The sequence below is a fragment of the Chroicocephalus ridibundus genome, chromosome 2 (genome assembly GCF_963924245.1).
Source record: "Chroicocephalus ridibundus chromosome 2, bChrRid1.1, whole genome shotgun sequence".
NCBI classification, from domain to species: Eukaryota; Metazoa; Chordata; class Aves; order Charadriiformes; family Laridae; genus Chroicocephalus; species Chroicocephalus ridibundus.
In genome coordinates, this window is record NC_086285.1 from 123,571,831 (window position 1) to 123,588,057 (window position 16,227).

Below are 16,227 nucleotides of genomic sequence, written 5' to 3' on the forward strand. Positions count from 1 at the left end.
TTTTTCTTTTTAGCTCTTTTAAACTCTGTGCTCTGACTCCCTGCGGGCGTTTGAGCTCAGCGGTGCCAGCCCCAGCTCGGCTTGTTCAGCTGCGCTTGTGGCTGCTGAATTAAATCTTCCACGTACCTGGGCTCCCAAAAGGCCCAGCGCCCCAGCAGCAAAACCTCAGACCCTGCGCTCCTCTGTTTCTCACGCTCTTTGGTGGATGCTCTGAACCTTTTCCTGCTACAGGTTTTGCCCGAGTTTCCAGCAGGGACGAGACTCGTGAGCTCAAATTCACAGCTACGCTTTCTGCCTCACCAAATGAAATCTTGCACAGTAGCCTTAACCGGGAGTTTAACGGACAGGGAGATGAGCGTCCCCCTCTCCTGTCCCATCAAAAAGGGAAAAAAACCCAAAGTGACCAAAACGCAAACCCAAAACCCCTGTACATAATATGGAAACTGTAACCAAATCATTTCCAATCCCTTATGGCCACTCCTTCCCAAAACTTTTTGCAACAAAAAAACCCAAACCGTAACACCCTATTCTGGACACTGTTGGTGTAACGTGAGATGTAGCTCTTTGGTAGCTTTGCTACAAGACCAGTGACACCGTTCAGTGCCGAGGGTGGCTGCCAGGGTGCGACCTTTCCACGTAGGTGCCATTTCTTACAAGCAACACAGCTTAAAAATGAAATTTTTAAACTCCAGGTTATTTCCTAATGAGGCACACGGTGTTAATATAAGTGACTCAGCAGACCCCCATCCTCAGTATTTAGGGGCGGGGGAGGGGGGGAAAGGCATTTTAAAGCAGCGATAACAAATCCTTATTTCAACACCCTGATTTGGAAAACTGTGAAGTTTTGGGAGAAGACAGCATTTAAACGGGGGGGTGTTGGTGGGCACTAAGAACAACCCTGAGCACAAGCAGCGGGATGCAGGAGCCCCTTTATCAGCTGGGAAAGGGGGCTGCAGCTGCAGAGCTCTCCTCTGCGTTGAGCACTGTTATTATTTTTAGTTAGGGAGAAATTATAAGATGTCAGGGACGGTGATGACTACTTTGAGCACGAATATTACCCCAAACGCTAAGAAAAACCTACTGAGAATATATGCTAATGGTTGACATTGCTTCTTAGATGCAACTAATGAATTTCTGGACATAGTGCACATCTGGTTATTTAATCTGGGAAGGAAAAATTCTGCCGTACTTCTGGATAGTCGCTAAGGTTTGTTTTGCATGGTGAGACCAGAAGCAGCCTCCGACTCCGAGCCGCTCGTCATCGTATTCTTTTCTCCCTGCGTCGGAGCCCTCCTTGCTGCCTCGTGGGCCAGCTCCAACCTCCCCGGTGAGCGGCTGGATTTTATCGAGCGCAGCACTCCCCCGTCGGGGCTGGGGAGAGCAGCCACGATCCACAGACGTTGGAGGGTATTTTCGGGCTCATTGGGCTGCACAGGGAAAGCGCCGTTAGGGCAACTCCACTTGCTCCACCAATACACCACCAGTAGCACTGATGTAGCTGGGGCTTCCAGTTACAGCACTTATTTTAGAGCCAAGATGGAGCTTTTAACTATTTTTAGTATCATGGACGTATTCTAAGCTCTTTTGCACCATCAGGGCTACCTTCCCCTGTCTCAGAGCCTTTCACCCCCCACCAAGGGCCTTTTGCTATGGACCAGAGGGAGAGGAAGGCACCAGAGCCCCTGCCCCTGTAAGAGCCGGGCTCCATTCCTGCTCCAGACCCTTCCAAAAGTCCAAGGAAACCTCAGTTGGCAGCGGAGGGAGGCCTGCCGCGCACAAACATCAATTGGTGCCGAAGGTATCAAAAGTCCTACGAGAAGAGCCTCGTTAAACTATAAACCTAAACTTTGTCCTCCGCAGTACAGGGCAAAGTACCCAGTAAATATCTGAGGTATGTGCCAAAAGTGCAATTAAACACCTCGTACGAGCGGCCACTTGATTTCCAGATGGGCCCCCAGCCTTTTCATGCAGCTTTTTATTGTGCTTTAACTTTCTTATAGTGGTGGAGTGACAATGTGAAAGGCGAGTGCCTCACCTCGCCAAGCTTTAGTCATGGTGCCACCGTCCTTACTGGCACCAGAGATCAAAAGAACAAAATACACCAAGACACAAGTGTATATAAAAACAGACCGTACCACCCGCTTACGAAAAAAAAAGGCTGCCCCTCAGTTATCACTATGGGTAAACGTGGATGTTTTCTGCGATTGAAGTGCCCTAAATTAACTTTTGAAATGAAGTGTACATCCGAAAGTTTATTTTTATTTTTCAAGAGGTGTTTCCTCTACAAAAATACAGCCAAACAGTATTTTTAATTAATAAAATCCGATGCCAAGATTCTGAATTTCTTCATTTGTAACATGAAGAATTGCACATCTTTATTGAGGAGGAAGGTAACAAACTGTAATTGTTGCTGGGAACTATTTGAAATAAAAGCGCTCCCTCCCTATGGATGAGGCCTCAGCGAGCGATCTTCCCCATCCCAAGTTTTTCATGGAGTTGTATCCAGGAGGCAGATTCCTCTGCTCTCCAGCTGAAAGACTCATTTGAGCCTGGTGCCAGGGGCAGCCGTGGCCCTCAGCGAGCCCAGGAGTGCCACATGGCCACCGAGGCAGCAGGGAAAGCTGCCAGGCAGGGAAAGGGCAAAGACTCGTTTTTATTACCCCTTTTATGACAATTATTAAAAGCCTCAATGGAAACTATCTCCCACAGTGAATTGTGGGTAATAAACAACTGTAATATCTTCGAGACGTCTCGTTCCCCGCTTGCCGCCTTGTGCTGAGCCGAACTTGCCCCCAAGGTTACCTGCGCGCCGGCTGCCAGGGCGGAAGAGCCACATCTGGCGCCGCTTCCCCGCCTCGGCAGTGCCAGAGCGCAGCCGCCGCTCCGGCGCGGGTTACGGCAAGAAGCTCCCAGCGCTCCGCTGCCTCCGCAGGGGCGGCTTTTGGCTTTGGCCGAAGAAATGAACACAACACGAGGAGCGCAGACTTCTAAAGGACAGAGATAACAGAGTATAACTTCCAATTGTTAAAAAAAAAACAATCTGCTGGGACAAACAGGGACAAATCGTTGCTTTTCATAATCCGCTAATGAAATAACCATCCAGATACTTTAGGTGTTCCCTAGAGCTAAAAGCCCTTTTCTGTTTAATTTTACCATGTGCTTCACCGTTTCTATTGACAGGAAAATCTCGTTTTAATTACAAATAACACGTCTGCAGCATGGCTTCAGCTGATTGTCATTGAGGTCTCTGTAAAAGACAAAAGCACAGACTTTCACCAGAAGGACGCCTACAAGTTCGCAGAGTATGAATTTGTGCTTTCCTCCGAGTAATCTCAGTGCCTTTCAAATAAGTCTTTAAGCTCTAGAGCCTCTCAATTTCTTTCTACGTTGATTTTAACACAAAAACAATAAAGCTGCTTTGTTGCCACTAAAAATCGCGGTTTGAATACAGCTTTAATAAAAAAAAATAAATTATTTTCCATTTTATTCAAGTTAACCAATGATGATAAAAGTGGTTAAGAGCTTTTGTTTTTTCCCTTTTTGGCCTTAAAATGGATTTTAAAAATTTCCTTTTGGCTTAAAAGCTGTGTTTTAGGGGACGCTCCCCCTGGCAGACTGGGCTTTAGAGAGCGGTCCCTCACATCCAGGGCTCCCAACCTTCCCAGACTCTGCCGAGAACGTTGGGGTCTGTGGCCTGATCGATCAGGCACCTCACTTGGGTCTCTTCTGAAAGTCCGTCCTCTGGCTCTTTGGCTCTGACGTTATGATCAGCGTTGCCACGAGCCACAGCTGCAAAATCATTATAAGAAGGCGACTTCTCGTGGCCCAGGCGTAGTTCGTCACTGAAATTGAGAACACAAAAATAAGCTCTTTACTAACAGAAACAAGCGAAAAATCCAACATTGATTTTAAAATACGAAACGGTACTTGAACAGCGTTCAAGCAGCTTTATTTTTCAAGATGTGGAGACTGTTCAAGAGCTGTAGGAGCCTTAGTCAGTGAAGCCCGGTGATTTCAGGTGCCTGAATATTTACCGTTTCAATCCTGTCAAAGGTCTCTAGCAGAAAGAAGGATGCAGCAGTTCACATCCAAGCTGGTTTATCTCCTCACCTGTCCTGCTGATTTGCGTCTGCAAGAAGTGTTTTGCTGCCTTTTCCAGTTCAGCCTTGACTGCAAAAGGGACTCCTCCCAAGTCCTGCACTTTTCACTATTTGTATGGTTTTAAAACAGACTTGCTTTCTTTGCATTTATTTTTTTTCCTTGATTAATACAAAATGTCTTTTTAGAAAAGGATGGAAGGGATTAATTGTACTTTAACTGAACTTCAAAGGCATTCTGGCTTGAGCCAGACTCGACCAGACTGACATAAATAAGCTGAGAACGCCATCGGATTTGAATTGGATGGTTTTGGGAAGCAGTTTACCTCCGTGCCTCCCATACAGCTGGCTCAGGTTCCATTTCAAGCAACTGCCCAGCAGAAGCGAATCCATTTAAATACTACCCCCTAGCCTAAGAGCTGTGGAGACGAACATAAAGAACAGCAGCGTGAGGCGTGAGAAGTGCAGCAGGCTTCCAGGGTGGAGATATGTGTGTTGCCAGGAACAGTAAAACTGCTCAGGAGGCCTGAGCTGGAGCAAGACGACTCACAGGGAGATATCTGGTGTTTGGGCTGGCAGGGTGATTCAGAGAGCTTGTACGTGCACCAAAACGATTCTGACAGGAGGTTTGTTGAAATTTTGCCCTGTCTGCCTCTTCTCTTCTCCTAGCTGCCATTCTATCTGAAGGAGGAGACTGCCAAAGCTCTTAGTGGAGCAGCTTAAAGCCAAAGCAGAGCATCTTACCAAGTGATTCTTGCTGGATTGGCACCTGTGAGCTTTCTTTTGACGTAGCTGACTTTTTGCAAGGGGTACCAGTTTACTTCAGATGTGTTTATTTCCTTAATCCACGTGCCTCCTTTTTTCAGCTGTCTTTGTTCAAAGTTCTAAAGAGAAAACAAATTCGCCCTCTTTATCATAAATCACATACTTAAAAAGACCTTTAAGCTGCCACATCACAGCAAGTCAAGCCAGTAACTCTTAACTGCGGACGCAACAGAGGACAAAGCAGTGAGATGAAATCTAGCCTGCCTGTGACTTAAAATTTAATTTACAACTGGAGTTACTGAAGTGCAACTAGTTTCAGATTTTTTTCCTCTGTAATTTTTAGTTTGATATATACAGTGTTGCTAGGTAAATTTAAGAGGGTCAATGCAAAAAGCTGAAAATATTTATGCTGCTGCCATAAGTGACATAACGTGATCAAGAGATAGCCACATTTTTAGGATTATCACGCAGATAAAGAACAGTACACTGATAACACAGACATGTGCTGCAATTCTTTGTCCATCAATACACAATTCTGTCATTTTAAATCCTTTAAGTTCAGTTTCTCTGAGAACTCGATGAAAAAAAAAGAAAGATAAAAAGAGCACTGAGAGCGAGCATCAAGAAATACATTCTCTTTGACCAGATTTGTATCCTCGTCACAGTTTAAGAATTTTCACATGAATAAAAAGGAAAAATCTCACCTTCCAGTCCAAAGAAGGCTCTTTTACAAAGACATCCATTGTGCTGATGAGGAGATCTGGACTGGCACGATAAGCCCTTAGGGCATGCACCATCACACTGTACATGAGACCCCACTCTTTCACCGGCATCATCAGATTAACAAACTGGCGAGTCAGACGAAAAGGCATCAACTCCGGCACGCCCAAAAACTAGCCAAGGGGAAGGACAGTCAAAAGAAAATGAGAATTAAGAAACCTTGGAACAGAAGGATGAGAAATAAATATTTTGTTCTTTTTAAGCTTTGAAACCCTCTTGGTCACGTAACTGAAAATAACGTGCAACACGGTAAAACAGGACCAAGTTGTGACATCAAAGCTCTAGTCATGAATATTTAGTGATAGCGGTCGAAAGCATGGCTGAGCTACACAAAACACCACCATATAGACTCTGTGAAACTCTACAGCTCCCTGCTTGTCTGACAATATCTGGAAAAAGACATTTTATTCTATTAACTAGAAATAACTCGTAAAGATTACTTTGCATCAGAACGATGGCAAACGAGGAACATCAAATTTAGTACTGAGAATACACGTGTCATCGCGCATAATAAACGCAAAAGCTGTAACAAATTAATTAGAAAACAAATACCTGCGTAGCTGAGCCAAATGCGTATCCGAAGTCTATTCCCACCATACCACCTGTCTCCTTGTTAATCATGAAGTTGGACAGATGTCTGTCCCCAATACCGAGTATCCAGTGGCTGATGCACATCAGTGCGTGAGAACTGGCAAAATGGGACCGCAGAGACAGGAAGGCTTCAGGGGACGTACTCATTTTCACAAAGGCTCGCCTAAACGGAACAGAAGTCACTTGCTGCATACAGCTAAAACGCCAACGCACTCGTTTCACAAGGTGCAGTCATTAACGGCGCACTCACCGCAGCAGGTCTTCTGGAACACTGCTTTCCCTGCTTTTGAAAGACGTAACTGCTTCTGTACGGCTAGCATTTCTGCAAATTAATGAAGGAATAATGTTAGCTACCGAAATACCAGCCCACGGGAGGTTAAAAGGTAAGATGTGTACATGACCACATTAGCACGTTTTGCTTACCCCAGTACACAGTACAGGAAGTTGCACAGAGCGTTTGCCCCATATTTTTTATCTGATATTAAAAATACCCCTTCCTCTCTTTTTCTCCCAACAGTTATTTCCAGGACTGACACTCCTCAATAAAAACCAGTACGTAGTCTTGCCTAGTTTCCCCCAAAGTAAGTAGCTGGGTTAAGTTTTAATAGAGCAATACAATTGTGCTCTTTCTGACTGGACAGTCTCTTCCAAGCAGAGAAGCCGAGGCCCAAATTAGATCTCTCAGCAGCACGCAGGGGCTGGATCCGTACTAGAAAGTAGCGCGGCACCAGGGCAGGCAACAGAACTAAATGGTTGGTGCTGAGGACAACCACGCTGCACACATTTGGGGAGGGAAGGTGACTGCTCTGCCCTAGCCCATGTCTGCTCCTGGGAACTGAATGCTCCCAAGCAGCTGGAATGTGCTGGGTGCTCTCCTTCCAGCCGAGGGGTGCTCTCCTTCTCTCCTTGCCAGCCTAGCTTTGTGTGAAAGGAGCAACTTTGTGTACTAGGGGACCGCTCCGCAATTGCAAGCCAACGTGAGGCAAGTGCGGGTGAAGCACATTCTGGCTCTGAATACAAGTATTAATGTAGATGTACTCATTTAAACGAGTCAAAGTTTTTCTTTAAAAAGCACGACGCTTCCTTAAGCAGGTTATGAGCTCATCAGAAACGCCCCACTGGAAACCTCGCTTCCCCCCCTGCGGCGCTAGATCTGGGCAGGTGTGGAAATTCCTCTGAGAGGATGCTCAAGTCGTGACCCAAACGATCAAATAGTCTTAAATTCTCAGTGAATCACAGTGATTTTCCTTGTCCAACTTCAGCAGGGGCTCTGGCTCTGAGGCAGCCCACCAAATGGCATCATCACAAACAAGACACCTAGAAAATAAAGCTGAAGAGGAGCAGCTGCTTCTAGACACTTTCTTAAGGAAGCGAGCAAGCTTCTGGAAGAACCCCTGTGCTCTGGTGGGATTTTGGCAGTACATAACTCCACTTGCAGAGCACCTCCATGAAGACAAAGCAGTAAAATGGGCAAAAATCAGATCCAGCCAGCGTATTATAATGCAGATCATATTTTTCCTGGAATTTCTCTGGAATTTCTACAACTCTGAGTGTGCACACTCTACTTTCTACATTTTACATGCAGTTCTCTTTTGAAACCTACCTGTACATAACGTGGTATCGAGAGATGCCTTGCGCTTTCCCCCCCATCTTGGACAGCCACTCCGTATAGGTGGCACGAGGTCCTCTTTTGCTAGGGGCAAAAAAAAAAAAAAAAAAAAAAAGGGGGCTGATGATTTCCCTTCATTAACTTACCACTCTGTACTCGAATACCTGCAGGCTGCGTGCCGCTATGACCCATGCGATTTTCATGCACAGGAGTCAGGAAGCTACAGCCTACATTAATTTTAGCCTTGCTATGGAAATGAAGTTTATGCAGTCAGTGCATACGCTGATCCATCCACCTCCTTCCCCCCAGCCATGAATGCATTTCAGTCATATCTGACAGAAGATTAAGAACATCTCAAAGGTGTTAATCTGTCAATAGGTACCGTGAAAATTAGACGCTGCCTTGAGAAGAAAGGCCCGAAATAAATTCTCCAGGGAGGGAAAGATATTTTTAACGCAGCCTCGCATCCATTTGAGAAGGCTTATGTAGCCTACCACAGTACGTGCTGCCGCTTGTCCATCCAAACAGGTGGGGAGCACAGAAAGGCAGTCCATTATCTCCTCAGGGTGTACAGGAGGGGCGAAATGGGGGGCTTGGACTTAAACTATTAATCCATAAGAAGCCAGTCTTCATTAGTCGCACTGCTTATAGAATAATTTGATATTTTTCTCCCATCTTAACTAAATACACTAGACCTTAAACTTCTATCCCACAGGGGCAGTAACTTAGCAGAGCACCTGCCTTCTCTCTTCCTTCCAAAGCATGTTCTGAGATAGAGAGATCCTTTCCATGTAAGAAGTATTCATCATTTACAGACTGCACAGCCCATCACTTTGGGCTAAAGAAAATGATTTCAAAACTTCAGAAAGTTATTTCCCCCACCCCAACCGGGATATTGCCAGCAAGGATTTAATCAGAATTTTCCTTTGTGAGTGCTGTCATTCAACCATAGCTCAATATAAAGTGTCTTAATTGACTTGATTGAAGAACATATGGGAAAATATTTAAAGTCTATATAGAACAATATAATAAAGTTATTTTTTGGGATAATTCATTAACTTTCTTTAGAAAGACACTAAGCTTCTACGTTTAATACATTAGAAATTTTCTCCCCTCATGATGTTCGTTCCACGTGAGTTTTCCTTCACTTTCCCAGTCAATGAATTGAGACCAACACAAAGGTGAAGCAGACAGCAGTAATGCAGGAACTATAGCAGTTCCTAAACTGCTCAGAAACCAAGTAGCTATTATAGAAATAAAGACTCTTTGGGGTTCACAACTTCCACACTGGAGATTCCTCCAACCTACCCCATAAACAAGAGAACTAGTGAAAATAAATGGTGACATCACCACTTTGACAAACCCAAACAGAGACAATGTACTAAGAACAACGTTGGTAAATAAAACCACATTTCTAAATTCCAGGATAGAAACAGGCTGAGATGCCAGAATTAAATCAATTTTACAAAGATTCATCCCCCAATTACAATCAAGAGAAAGCAAGCTGATTTATTCAAACACGGTATTTGTATAAAGCCAGAGACTGTGTTCTTTTACAGTTGTGATTTGTGCATCTGCTGCCAATTTCCCCCGTCACTCACTGAGGAGCCCGGGTTCTGAAAAGCTCTGTCTCTGCTCCGCTCCCCTCCCCTCTGCTCCCCTCCTCGCTGACCTACGTCCATTTCCTGCCTGATCGAATCAAGAGATCAAAATCCTCTGCTTGTAAAACCAATTTGCTGATAAGGAAATGGTGATGATGATGACGTCACACATGATTATAAGCCTCTTGTTTAAACAGGCTGGGTGGAGGATATTCCAGGTACAATAGTACTCATTAAACAAACAGTTGCCAATTACTAATTTGGGTCAGGAAATACAAACTGCCTCCTTGCTTACAGGTGCTTTCATTTCTTTCTTTTGAAAAAAGAAAATGCGGCCACAAAATTGTCGGTATCACGAGAAAGCCATTAGTAGTGGTCTCTGTAGGAGCAGACAGCTAAACCAGGCATCACCTGTTATAGTTGATGTCTTCCTCTTCAGACATGCTATTCTTAAGGAAATCTTTTAAAGTACAAGTATTTTCCAGCCACTTGATGAGTCCCAGTCTGGAACAAAAGTAATCGGAGATGTGAACAAGTAGCTCAGAGTTGAACTTTAGAGGAACACCACAAATAGGAAGCAACATGTTCTAGGCCCTGCTAAAAGAAGGTTGAAAGCTACCAATTTAAATACACTCTGAAAAACAGCTTGCGGACAAAGCAATTTCAATGTTATTTTAAAAGGAAAAGAAAAAAAACCAAAACAAAAAACCAATACTCAAAGCACTCTGAACCAGAATCTGGCACGCGGAAATTTCACTTTCCGATGTCTCAACAGTAATAGACGTGAACATTCTGTCCCTTCAAGATAGAACACCCACCTTGTTGTCATGGGGATGACCTGGTAAGTTTTTAACTGCATATTCCTTTGGCTACACGAAGCATCTTGGGAAAGGATGATGTTCATTACATCAAACAGCTGCTCAATACGTTGGTCTTGTCGCAGGTCTTCACCACCTTTGACAAGAAAAGGATACTCCTGCTCATCACTGCCTCGGATTGTTATACGTTTTGGTTTCCTCAAGGATTCCATTACGCTTATCTTGGAAAAAGACAGGGAAAAAGCAAAATATTTGTGAAAGAAGACTTGGCCTTACAGAATCATCTCTGAAATTAAGCATATCTGGCATTCTTAGATGGCATAATCAAGTTGCTCCATTACTACCAGAAGAACAAATGCCTATTTCCTTTATGGGCTCCAAGATGCGTACACAAGCAACAACCTCGCTATTGTCAAATTCTTCAAATGGAATACAGACTCAAATTTATACCAAACAGGATTTTGACTCAAGCTTATAAACATACCCGTTCATCAAATCCAGAGATTTTTGCATGGTACTCTGGCAATGGTTTCCCTTTTCCATCATACTGCCCTGAAGTGGTAGTGGAAAACAAATAAAAAGAAAAACGTTACATAGGCCAATTTTATTTTTTTTTTAAAGCATGTAAGAACAGAACACACTTCCTAATACTTTGTCAAATTGGCAGAATGATAACTACGAAGAAAATATTTTAAAATGCATAGAAATCCATTATACACATCATATAACTTTATCTGTGAATTACTAATATTTTTTCCTTCTTAAGCTGTTAGTATCGCAGCTCTTAGTGGTTTAAGAGGACACATCCCTTTTGAACTGGATTTAAACTTATATTAGATTTATAGACCTATTATATTAGATTTATAGACCAGATTTCCTGGCTTCAAGCCTTTTAAATTTTAGATACAATTTTAAAAATCAGGACTACAGCTTAAGAACAGATTTAAGAGACAAATGATCAGAGTTATTTCAGATGAAATCTACCTCTGACAGAAAGAAGGGCCGTACAGCCAACATAAGAAGTAGAGCTCAAAAGTAGCAACTTTCTTCTAAGGGATGGGTCACCATTGACACTGAGGGGGAACTTACCAGGAACCTCTAGTTCGCTCCTCAAGAACTCAGCTTTGAATTCACTCATCCACGGTGAACATTCTTTCAGGTTTCCAGGTTCTTTATGGTTTTTGTTCATTTTTAAGAGGAGAGAAACTGCAATCTCGTCAAAGTCACTGGCCTTCATATCCAACAGTTCTGAACCACCTCTTCCAAAATGACGGTCAAAGTCCTTCCCAAAAGCCTGAGGTTCATTTACAGAAAGGAATCGTGCTAGCACAGTGCTAGGAACTCCCCAAGAACACCAAAACGGTACCTTCCTATCTACAAACACAAGTTCATCTGAGCTCCCAAAATATATCAGTCTTCCTTCCACTCCAGTTCTTTTTTTCCTCCATTATTTCTAGTCTGTCAAAACTTTTTGACTGCCTGTTGGTAGACCCACCAGCTATCATCAACAGAAATAACTACATTTCACCAATGCAGTGATATCAAAGATCTGTAGAATTAGATTATAAACCTTTTTGCCATACCAAAATGAGAAGCTTTTCCCTCCTTACCTCCTCTGGCTGCAGTTCGATTCTGAGTGAGCATATCAATAATGCTGCTCAGTAAACTTAATACGTGTACTTCACCTGCTTACAAAAATTTAAGAACAGCTAGTAAAATATTAATATAAAATACAAATATTTAAATTTGTACCTATTAAACAAATACAAATCCCATTATGACGCTAACTATAGGATTATTATCAGAACATTTAATTGACGTCCCAGTCTTTAGGTGTTACCACACTTTCAAACTGCTGCAAAAAAACCAAAAAACCCTCAACTGTTCAATTTACAAATGCTAAAAAAGCCCAAACAGATGGATAAGTTACTTAACCTTTTCTTCCCCCCTTAGAACTTGAATACTCTGTGCTTTATGGGAGGTCTGAGGCGTTTTTTTTGGTGGGTTTTTTTTGGTTGTTGTTTTTTTGCCTTTTTTTTTTTTTTTTTTTAAACTAGCAGCAACCATACTAAATAGCAAGCAAATAGAGCCTAGCTAATTTTATATATACCTTTTTTGCTAACCAAAAGATATATTACACGTATATGTAATGCATGCCATATAGCTTCAGGTATTAAGAGAATTTTTTTGCATTGTGTTAGCAAGTGTCAATTTCAATTTTTTATTTACTATCACATTTATTATTCATGACTTGCTTTGAGATAATTTGAATGTAAAATGTATAAAACCATATTTTTAAAGTATTTAAAATATCCTGATAACGGAGAACTGCAAAGACATTTCATACTGATCCATTTAATAAACAAAGTAAGTATTATCTGCAAGCAGTTAACTGAACTGACTTCTTGTCTTCATAATTCAAGGTTCTAAAAAAAACAGATGTCCCCTCTTGGACCTCACTGGTATTAATGGCTTGGAAAGATATGTAAGCTCACTTGTTTTTTAAATGCCTGATCATTTTTCTCTCAAGCTAAGAAGGACACAGCTATTTCTCTGAAGTAACTGAAAATACAGAAAATATTATCCTTCTGAAGAAAAGACTGCTACAGTCAACTTCTTTATCACTTTAAATCTATTTCCAGATGATCATCCAATTGCTTTCTCTGCTCTGTTCTTTGACTTCCTTTAAAATTCAAGGCAGCAAACATTTAATAGCCTTAATACTGTATTTTAATTAACACAATCCATCAGCAGCGTTTAATTTATGCATTACTGGAATTTCATGTGAAAAATAAAAGCAAGATTTTTTTATTGTTTAAATTACAATTGAAACTGTATATAAATAATAAATGTGAAGATTACAAGCCTGAAGCGCTCGGCATATTAGAACAATTTTATGTGTCAGTCAAGAGATACAACTTTTTTTCTTTCCCCAGCAAGGACGCTAAAGAAACTACAGTTATCCTGACAGCACACTGTTTCTCCACTAAGCAAGAAGGCAAAGAATTGAGAGTCTGTTCACCACCCCCTTACATTCTTCTCCTGCAGCCGCTGGTGTGTGAAAGGGATATTGCTCTCCCTCTTCTCCAACAGAGGGGAACAACCCCACCACCCCCCTTCCAGCATCTCCCTTGCTCATCTCTCCCTACTCTGTTAATTCAATAACAATTTAAAAAAAAAAAATAAAAAAATCCATCAGCACTACTTGCAGCATTGTCTCCTACGGCACACATTCCAGCTTTTTAGAGAGCCATGGATTTTTTCAAGTGGGCCAAAGTGGACACAAACCATCCCAGAAACCAAGCGCTGGCTGCCTTTGTCCTTGTGCCTGCTAGGTCCCTTGCTGCGCTTGTACCCTCTGTGGCTCAACCTACAGCTGCTCCTCTCCCTCCACCCCCACCCCTGCAAATTCTTATCCCTGTATTCTACTCTAAAGTCATTATCATCAGAGACCCAGCTTATCTTGCAGCGACATATTCAAAGGGCTAGTATGCTCCCAAACTCCCAGCTGACCTTCCTGCTGCTGTATCCCGTCACCTCCTCCCGAACCCACGCCTTACTCTCATCCTGCACCTTTTCCCTGCTCATGGAAAAGTAGTCTCCCAAGAGGCATTCTAAGTTTATCTGATGCTAATGTGACATAAGAGTGGCCATAGGGGAGAGACCTGGCCACTGGGCTGTGCGCATACAGTACAAGCATATGTCGGTGCTTCTATAAGAGCATCTCTCCTGGCCTCCAGGGATTTGCAGCTCAGGGATTTCTGGACCCAAAAGGGTGCACTGGTATGTAAACGCTCTCCAAGCATTTTCCTCCTCCCCACGCTATTGTCTACTTGCTATTTGAACCGATAAAAGCATCCATAATACCCTGCAGCAGGAGTTCAGCACTTCAGTGGGTACTGAATGAAGAAACACTTCTCCCGTGCGTTTTGAACTTGCCATTTCCACAGACTATTTACTCCATGCTTGGCACTCCTGATGTTGAGAGCCTTATTGTATCTGCCCTCATTGTGTCTTTTCTAACTGGAGGAATGCTAAAGTTGTTCCTTGTACAGAGGTTACTCAGTACCTCTGATTATTCTTGCTGCTCTGAACCTTCTTTGGTTTCTTTATACTTATATTGAGAACTACAGATGAGGACTACAGTGTTCAAGAAGCAGGAGTCAGAGAAGGCTGCTACATCAGTGCATGAATCCATGTTTCGTTCTCTATTCTTAATAACGACTAACAGTCACTTTTCTTTCCTGACCACTCTTGAGTATTCACAGAACTATCACAAATCAAGGTTTGGTTCTTGAATTGCAATAGCCAGCTCAAACACAAAGAATTTATATACAAAACTAGGGCTTTCTTTTTTTTTGCCACATGCATCGCTTCATTTTTCTACACTGACTTTCACTATTTTAGATCTCCGTGAGTTTTGTAAAGTCCTTTCTATAATTCTTCACAGTTGTAACTCTTCTGAACAACCTACCCTAAATAACTTGGTATCAGCAGCAAATTTGAGTAGCATAGTACAGCAAAACACCCTAAAGTGCTCATACATCCTTGGCAGCAGGGAAAAAAAAACAAAAAACAACAAAACCAAGGCCAGATTCCTGTGCAAGTTCATGGATGGTCAGAGAGGCCCAGGCCCTGAGAACCTGCCAGCATGCAGGGAGTGGAGGCAGAAGCTGTGTAAGAGGGAACATTTAGTTTTATGGGGCAGTCGGAAGTGGAAGTTGAACTATACTAAGTTCATAGCTTCTAGCAAAGAAAACCCAGTCCTGTACTCCTGACTTGATCTCTTGTCTCATCAAGTCCTGCAGCACCTGTAAAAGCTGTGATCTGGTCCCCTCTTTTGACTATCTAGTGCCTTCTGGAAAAGCATGCGTTGCCAGCACTTCTCAGTAATCACACATACCTGAATAAACCTTTTCCTCATCAATCCAAGGCCAGGAGCCTCTAAGTTTCCCAGATTCTTGTACATTCCTTCATACATTTCCTTAAGCTTATTTTTATTCCTCTGAGCTTTTACCAACTCATTTTTGACATCCTCAACCCAATCCTGCAAACAGAAAGAAACAGATGAATACTGAGAAAAAGTTTACCGACCCTCAGTATTTGATAATCTGCTCAAATTGCATTTGGGTTACCGTATTTATTAATAGTCAATTAACATGTCTTTTGACAACCAAAAGAGCAATCAAAAGGCTATGGAAATACTTCCCTTTCATTCTGTCTCTCCATAAAATGCTTCTACTTTATTAACATAATTGTGGTTACTACCATAGTGTCTGGTGCAAACTAAGAAAGCCTCTGTGGGGCCAGGTGTGGTATCAAAGACAAGATGAGAATCCTTTCAACAATGGGGTCAGAGTGTAGACAGGGAAGCCCATCAGAGAGCCAGCAAAGGGCATAAGAACGCAAGCAGTTAGAAATTATAGAGATGGCCACAGATAAGAATTCTGTAACAGTTTCACAGAATGGCAGGGGTTGGAAGGGACCTCTGGAGATCATCTAGTCCAACCCCCCTGCCAGAGCAGGGTCACCTAGAGCAGGTTGCACAGGAACGCGTCCAGGTGGATTTTGAATGTCTCCAGAGACGGAGACTCCACCACCTCTCTGGGCAGCCTGTTCCAGTGCTCTGCCACCCTCAAAGGAAAGAAGTTCCTCCTCATGTTTAGGTGGAACTTCCTATGCTCAAGTTTGTGCCCGTTACCTCTTGTCCTGTCCCTGGGCACCTGTGAAAAGAGCTTGGCCCCATCCTCCTGACACCCACCCTTTAAGAATTTATAACCATTGATAAGATCCCCCCTCCGCCGTCTTTTTTCCAGACTGAAAAGAACCAAGTCCCTCAGCCTCTCTTCATAAGAGAGAAACCAATTAAGGAAGACTGACTGACCATGGGGCAGGACAGAGACTCTGAAGGAGAAAGCTGAAAAGGGCTAGTGCAAAAAAGCCAGCTGGCACGAGGGAGGAACACC

At 42.8% G+C, this 16,227-nt stretch overlaps 1 protein-coding gene across 1 annotated transcript in view; it reads right to left on the reverse strand.

Annotated features, from left to right (window-relative positions):
* Nucleotides 1-2,237: 2,237 nt before the first annotated feature.
* The window catches only part of PRKDC (protein kinase, DNA-activated, catalytic subunit), an 86,184-nt gene continuing 72,194 nt past the window's right edge, over nucleotides 2,238-16,227 (reverse strand). The window contains exons 76-86 of the mRNA XM_063326838.1: nucleotides 15,165-15,308; nucleotides 11,351-11,555; nucleotides 10,746-10,813; nucleotides 10,262-10,482; nucleotides 9,855-9,947; nucleotides 7,837-7,926; nucleotides 6,484-6,555; nucleotides 6,195-6,396; nucleotides 5,567-5,755; nucleotides 4,842-4,981; nucleotides 2,238-3,842 (exon numbers count right to left, since the gene is read on the reverse strand). Coding sequence (XP_063182908.1) covers nucleotides 3,638-3,842; nucleotides 4,842-4,981; nucleotides 5,567-5,755; nucleotides 6,195-6,396; nucleotides 6,484-6,555; nucleotides 7,837-7,926; nucleotides 9,855-9,947; nucleotides 10,262-10,482; nucleotides 10,746-10,813; nucleotides 11,351-11,555; nucleotides 15,165-15,308 — 1,629 coding nt within the window. The 3' untranslated portion in view covers nucleotides 2,238-3,637. The remainder of the gene's footprint in view (nucleotides 3,843-4,841; nucleotides 4,982-5,566; nucleotides 5,756-6,194; nucleotides 6,397-6,483; nucleotides 6,556-7,836; nucleotides 7,927-9,854; nucleotides 9,948-10,261; nucleotides 10,483-10,745; nucleotides 10,814-11,350; nucleotides 11,556-15,164; nucleotides 15,309-16,227) is intronic.